The sequence below is a fragment of the Eretmochelys imbricata genome, chromosome 27, assembly GCF_965152235.1.
Source record: "Eretmochelys imbricata isolate rEreImb1 chromosome 27, rEreImb1.hap1, whole genome shotgun sequence".
NCBI lineage: Eukaryota > Metazoa > Chordata > Testudines > Cheloniidae > Eretmochelys > Eretmochelys imbricata.
Window position 1 is genome coordinate 15,379,451 of NC_135598.1, and position 7,030 is coordinate 15,386,480.

The following is a 7,030-nucleotide window of genomic DNA, read 5'->3' on the forward strand; positions in this document are numbered from 1 at the left end:
CAATTTAAGCCCATTGCTTCTTGTCCTGAACTCAGAGGTTAAGAAGAACAATTCTTCTCCCTCCTCCTTGTAACAACCTTTTACGTACTTGAAAACTGTTATCATGTCCCTCTGTCTTCTCTTCTCCAGACTAAACAAACCCCGTTTTTTCAGTCTTCCCTCATAGGTCATGTTTTCTAAACCTTTGATCATTTTTGTTGCTCTTCTCTGGACTTTCTCCAGTTTGCCCACATCTTTCCTGAAATGTGGTGCCCAGAACTGGACTCAATACTCCAGCTGAGGCCTAATCAGCGCAGAGTAGAGCGGAAGAGTTATTTCTTGTGTCTTGCTTACAACACTCCTGCTAATACATCCCAGAATGATGATTGCTTTTTTCCAACAGTGTTACACTGTTGACTCATATTTAGCTTGTGATCCACTGTGACCCGCAGATCCCTTTCCGCAGTACTCCTTCCTAGGCAGTCATTTCCCCTTTTCTGTGTGTGCAACTGATGTTCCTTCCTAAGTGGAGAACTTTGCGTTTGTCCTTATTGAATTTCATCCTATTGACTTCCGGGCCATTTCTCCAGTTTGTCCAGATCATTTTGAATTTTAATCCTGTCCTCCAAAGCACTGGCAGCCCCTTCCTGCTTGGTATCCATAGTTGTAACCGTATAGTGACACCATGCCCCATCCTTGTGGCCCCTCGAGTCCCGGGTACCAGTGCCTTTTTTCAGTGTTGCTTATGACATTTAGGCAGGGCTTTAAGTTAACCTGAAAAAGTCACTTGGATAGTGGACTGTGAGGGTCCATGTGGAGTTATACTGGAACAACTCTTGGTTTAGCTATACTGGTATAACTGGTCAAACTTTCCCATGTAGACAAACCCTGAGCTGACTGCTCCTTACTGGGCAGGAGCAGGGCTCGCTGTTCACACTCTTTTCAGCCCTACAGGTTTCAGAGTAACAGCCGTGTTAGTCTGTATTCACAAAAAGAAAAGGAGGACTTGTGGCACCTTAGAGACTAACCAATTTATTTGAGCATGAGCTTTCGTGAGCTACAGCTCACTTCATCGGATGCATACCGTGGAAACTGCAGCAGACTTTATGTACACACAGAGAATATGAAACAATACCTCCTCCCACCCCACTGTCCTGCTGGTAATAGCTTATCTAAAGTGATCATCAAGTTGGGCCATTTCCAGCAGGACAGTGGGGTGGGAGGAGGTATTGTTTCATATTCTCTGTGTATATATAAAGTCTGCTGCAGTTTCCACGGTATGCATCCGATGAAGTGAGCTGTAGCTCACGAAAGCTCATGCTCAAATAAATTGGTTAGTCTCTAAGGTGCCACAAGTACTCCTTTTCTTTCAGCCCTACAGTAGATCAGGCTGTTTCTCCTCCAGCAAACCTATTACTCTTCCCCCCAAGCTGTGTTCTGGTCACAGAAGCTTCATCTCTGAGGATAGGGTGGGTCCATCACCAAGGGGTCAGTGAAGGAAACATCCCACCCTACTGTCCCTGAGCCCTTGGTGATTTACAAGATGCCCAGAGGGGAAGCAGAGCTGAGTGATACTGAGCTTCAGCCCGGCCCAGCCAGCAGGCCCAGCCGGGGCCTGTCCCTTCTGTCTCCAGCCAAGGGGAACATGGTTTCCCTGAAGCTGGCTGCAGCGTGGCAGCAGTGGAGGGTTTCAGACTGGCTCCCGGTGCTGCTGCTGCTCTTCCCTGGAGAGATTCCTGCCCTTGGAGCTTGTGTAGACGCCTCATGAAAACCTCAGCTGGAATTTCACTGACAGCCTGCAGTGAGCAGGCTCTTTCCTTCCCCAGGCCCGAGTCTGCTGCAGCTACGTCACGGAGGGAGAAGCCAAGGACACTGGGCTGGGAGGTCTGGCCAGGCTGTTTGTCCACAATCCCTGCTCCCTTGGACTGGCCTGCATAGGTGGAGTGTGAGTCATCTGCAGCGGAAGCCAGGTTGTAAAGTGTCTGTTACACAACCAACCCTCACGCAGGGTTTAGCGGGGAAAAACCAGCTGGGGCTGGGGCCAGCTCTGCGCCCCTGGAGATCAGCTTGGAGTTTTGCCTAGGCCTCTAGGTTCCAGGGCCGTAAAGACAGCAATTGTGTCTCATTCCTGCCCCCGGGGCGAGAGCTGGGGTGGGAAATTTTCCCTGGGTCCAGACTCGCTGCAGCCCTAAAACGAGCCCTGGTGTTTGCAGGCAGCTTCCTCTCTAATTCGCCCCCTGTATTCACACACTAACCCCCACCCCCACTCAGCGAACACAGGACTCGCACCCATGACACAGTTCCATCTCTGGCCTAGGGCTGGACCCAGGCAGCACCAGGAAAGGGAGAGTCTCCCCACTTCTTGCCTCAGTGAGCCCAATACTTGCCCTAGGCCCAGACCCCCACATACAACCATCCTGACACCTTCCCCCCACCCTGCTCCCCCATACAGCTTCCCTGGGCCGCAGACCCACATGCCCATCCTGACACCTACCCCCCACCCTGCTTCCCCCATCCAGCTTCCCTGGGCCCCAGACCCCCACCCCACACACCCATCCTGAGACCTGCCACCCACCCTGCTCCCCCATACAGCTTCCCTGGGACCCAGACCCCCCGTACAGCTTCCCTGGGCCCCAGACCCCGACCCCATACACCCATCCTGAGACCTGCCCCCCACCCTGCTGCCCCCATACAGCTTCACTGGGCCCAAGAACCCCCGTACACCCATCCTGAGACCTGCCCCCCACCCTGCTGCCCCCATACAGCTTCACTGGGACCCAGACCCCCACCCCGCATACACCCATCCTGAGACCTGCCACCCACCCTACTCCCCCATACAGCTTCCCTGGGCCCCAGACCCCCTGTACAGCTTCCCTGGGCCCCAGACCCCTACCCCGTACACCCATCCTGAGACCTGCCCCCCACCCTGCTCCCCCATACAGCTTCCCTGGGCCACAGACCCACACACCCATCCTGACACCTACCCCCCACCCTGCTCCCCCATACAGCTTCCCTGGGCCCCAGACCCCCACCCCACACACCCATCCTGAGACCTGCCACCCACCCTGCTCCCCCATACAGCTTCCCTGGGCCCCAGACCCCGACCCCATACACCCATCCTGAGACCTGCCACCGACCCTGCTCCCCCATACAGCTACACTGGGCCCAAGAACCCCCGTACACCCATCCTGAGACCTGCCACCCACCCTGCTCCCCCATACAGCTTCCCTGGGCCCCAGACCCCCACCCCACACACCCATCCTGAGACCTGCCACCCACCCTGCTCCCCCATACAGCTTCCCTGGGCCCCAGACCCCGACCCCGTACACCCATCCTGAGACCTGCCCCCCACCCTGCTGCCCCCATACAGCTTCACTGGAACCCAGACCCCCACCCCCCATACACCCATCCTGAGACCTGCCCCCCACACAGCTGCCCAGGGCCCCCCTTGCTCCGGCCCCTCTGCCCAGGACTCCCCCGGCCCCAGGGCGCCCGACTCGGGGCTGTCCCTGCCGCGGCCCCGCCCCGTGCGAGTCCCCCCCGTCACTGGGGCACGGGGCGGACCCACCGCTCGGGGGCCGGGGCCGGCCGGCGCGGCGCGGCCAGACGAGCCGAGAGCCATGGCCGGGAGCAGCTGCAGGGGAGCCGCGCTCCTGCGGGCGCTGCGGGGAGCTGGGGGCCGCCCGCGCCCCGGGGACGGGACTCGGTAAGGGCCGGGCCGGGCTGCCGGCTTCCCGGTTCCACCGGCCGGGCCGCCAGGAGCCGCCGCCTGGTCCCGGGCCCCGGGGACGGGGCGGCCCCTGCCCGACCCCTCGGAGCGGACGCCCCACGTGGGACCCCCGGGACCGTCCCCTGGTGTCCTGCCCCCCAGCCGGCGCCAGAAGAGCCCCAGTCCTGGGCTGGAGGGGGGCCTGGGGGCCAGTCCTGCGCTGGAGGGGGGCCTGGGGGTGGGGGGGGCCAGTCCTGGGCTGGAGGGGGGCCTGGGGGTGGGGGGGCCCAGTCCTGCGCTGGAGGGGGGCCTGGGGGTGGGGGGGCCCAGTCCTGCGCTGGAGGGGGGCCCGGTGCTGGGGGGGGCTGTGGCGGTGATTCCCCGGGGCTGAGCTGTACGCTCACCCCCCTGTACCCGACCTTCTGCGTTTCAGGTATTTAAGTTCCCGTGGGATCCTGGCCACGCCGCAGGCCCCCAAGCGGCCGCCCGTCGCCCCGGTGTGGGTGCCGCAGCCCCCGGCACGGACCTTCCTGAACCTGGCGGCCCCGCTGGGCGCCCGGCGGATGGAGTACGCGGAAGCGCGAGTGCTGGGGTGAGCCGCTCCCGTCGGGCCGGTGTGTGTTCAGCGTGTGAGCCCCCAGCGCCCCAAGGGGGGCTTGGCCCAAGGGGCTGCTAGTGGGACTTGTCTCCGGTGGGCAGTGGCAGGGGCCTGTTGCCCAGGGACGGGGGTAGGGTGCAGGCCAGTGGCTGAGTTCCCAGCCTGACGACCCCCTCGCCAGGTGCTCTGCACCTTACTCTGTGAAATGTCACCCCCCCCGGCACCTGCTGACAGGTGGCTCGTCTCCCCTCTCTTCCAGCTACTCGATGGAGCAGATGTACAATGTGGTGGCCAACGTGGAGAGCTACCAGCTCTTCGTGCCATGGTGCAACCGCTCCAAGATCCTGTCCTGCCGCAAAGGGCTCACGCGGGCAGAGCTGGAGGTCGGCTTCGCGCCCGTCGTGGAGCGCTACATCTCTGAAATCTCCCTGACTCCCCAGCACCAGATCCGGGTAAGGGGCCACCAGGGAACTGGGGTTTGTGGGGATGCCCAGGGCCAGACACCCTGGGCTTAGCTGGGAGGTGCTGAGCACTCTCAGCTCGCTACAGGTGCTCGACACTTCTGATAATTGGCCCCAGGCATGTCAAGCCGGGGCACCTAAATTCAGAGACCGGTCTTGGAAGAGGTTGCTGTGGTTCCCAGGCTTCGTGTTCTTGTGGCTGTGACCCCGACTGCCCCATTCTCATCACCCCCTCATTCCCCACCCCTCATGCTGAGGCAGCAGCTGGGCTCCGAGGAGCCCCAGGGTTGTATCTGGCTCTGAGCTGCGTGGGTCCATTTCCAGGCAGATCAGGGCTGAGGATATGCTGACGTCCCACTAATAAGTCAGTGCTTGGGACAGGTGCCAGATGAGGAACCTCTGCCCAAGCAAGCTGCCAGCCCTAGCCTCTCTACGGATGGGGGCTCGCATGTTACTGCCCAGCGGGTGTAACCCCGTTCCACATTCACAGACTCGTTCATGTGGCCCTGGCTGGGTGGCCCTGGCTCCTGGGTGTGGGTGGGTTGAAATGTATCCTGCTCAGCTGAGAGCCTTGTCGGACGAAGCTGACCCGAGCCACCTTTCCTCCTGCAGGCTGTATGCAGCGACAGCCGCATCTTCAGCCACCTGGAGACGCTGTGGAGGTTTAGCCCAGGGCTGCCGGGGCAGCCGGACACCTGCACGTTAGACTTCTATGTGAGTATTCCTGTCTGTGCCAATCCCCGAGGCAGCCTGGGCTGGGGGTGGAAGAGGCAAGCTTGGCCCTGCACAGAGCATTCCTTCCTTCACGGGGGGTCGCTGTGTGTGGCTAGCGAATGCTTTAGACGGGCCACCCCAGTGATGCTGCAGCCTGCTGCTCTGGCAGGCTGCCACTCTGCAGGAAGTCGAGGGCAGCTGCAATCTGCTGCATCTTCGTGCTGATCACGTGCAGCCGCTGGCTGGGCAAAGCATGGCAACTCCTGCCCTGGTTCTCAGGAGTACGGTTAATTGCCTGGCCAGAGATCCCAGGGCAGCCCCCGTTAAGATCTGTGTTTCCTTGCCAGGTCTCCTTTGAGTTCAAGTCCATGCTGCATTCCCACTTGGCCAACCTGTTCTTCAACGAGGTGGTGAAGCAGATGGTGACGGCCTTTGAGCGGTGGGCGGAGAAGATGTACGGCCCGCAGACGGCCGTGCATCCCCAGAAGTGTTTGCAGGCAGCCCGCTGCATGTGATGACGACTCAGGACCAGCATCTCCTGCTGGAATGGGACACCCCTCTGAGCTCAGCCGAAGACTCTGTCTTCATTTCATTCTGTCCAGATTTTTGGCTGGACGCCACCCAGATCCCTTGCTCTATTTATGTCTATTTAACCCACACACCCTGGGGATAAATTATTTTTTTAATCCTTTTTTGTTTCTATTTAATGTTGGTGCCACAGAGACCAAAGGTCCATTGTCCTGATCTATGTGTCTGTTGCAATATCAAATGTTCCTAGACCCAGTGTCCTGTTCTGTTTTTAAATGTTCTGCTGTTAATGTGACCTCAATAAAATTTGGAATGAAGCCTTGTTCTGAACATTTCTTCACCCACCAGCCTCACTTCCGCCTTGGGGCCTTTATCGCTTCTCAGCAGCCTCCTTCCCCAGCTTCTGGGAAGTTAAGTGACTGGCAAACAGGAAACGGAAACTGTCATGGGAACAGGGAGGGGCTGCGGAATCCAGTGTGATCCCAGCTTCCTGTCCACTTCACAGCCGCACACGGAAACTCCCCGGGCCGTGGGTGGATACCAGCTTGGAGGGCGCCTGTGATCTGGCCCTGGCAGCAGCCAGCAGTGGAACAGTTAAACCCACCCCCACGCTCCGTGGGGAACTGGGACTTTCCCCCAGGGCAGGCCCTGCTAGATGCGCTGCTCTGGAGTAGCCCGGGCTTTGCCCCTGTGCGGCTCACCCGAGGTGCTGCCATGGGTGGGTTGTGTCCCAAATGGCTTTAACCCCGGGCAAGAGAGGGCTGGGGCAGCGGCCCTGGCTGACTGAATTATGCGCCCCTTGCTGGGGTCTCTGCATCCCACCGCATCAGTGTCCAGGCGAATGGCCCGTGCCCCTTGTCTGTCTCCCTGGCCCGGCGTGTTCTGCTGAATATGAAGTGTGGCACAGTGGAGGTGCTGCTGATCGCAGGGGCCCCGGGCCCTGGGCTGGGGCTGGGGCAGGGTGGCTGCAGTGCCCAGTGGGATGGGGTCGAGTCCCAGGGGCAGATTCTCAGATTGATTAAGCTCCAATCCCTCCATGGG

The 7,030-nt window shown here is 60.0% G+C and overlaps 1 protein-coding gene across 1 annotated transcript; it reads left to right on the forward strand.

Annotated features, from left to right (window-relative positions):
• Positions 1 to 3,543: 3,543 nt before the first annotated feature.
• Positions 3,544 to 6,311, forward strand: LOC144257977 (coenzyme Q-binding protein COQ10 homolog B, mitochondrial-like). The gene is made up of 5 exons (XM_077806258.1): positions 3,544 to 3,685; positions 4,122 to 4,280; positions 4,546 to 4,738; positions 5,360 to 5,461; positions 5,809 to 6,311. Exons 1-5 carry the CDS (start codon positions 3,600 to 3,602, stop codon positions 5,974 to 5,976), a joined length of 708 nt encoding a protein of 235 aa, XP_077662384.1. The 5' UTR covers positions 3,544 to 3,599; the 3' UTR covers positions 5,977 to 6,311.
• The last annotated feature ends 719 nt before the right edge of the window (positions 6,312 to 7,030 follow it).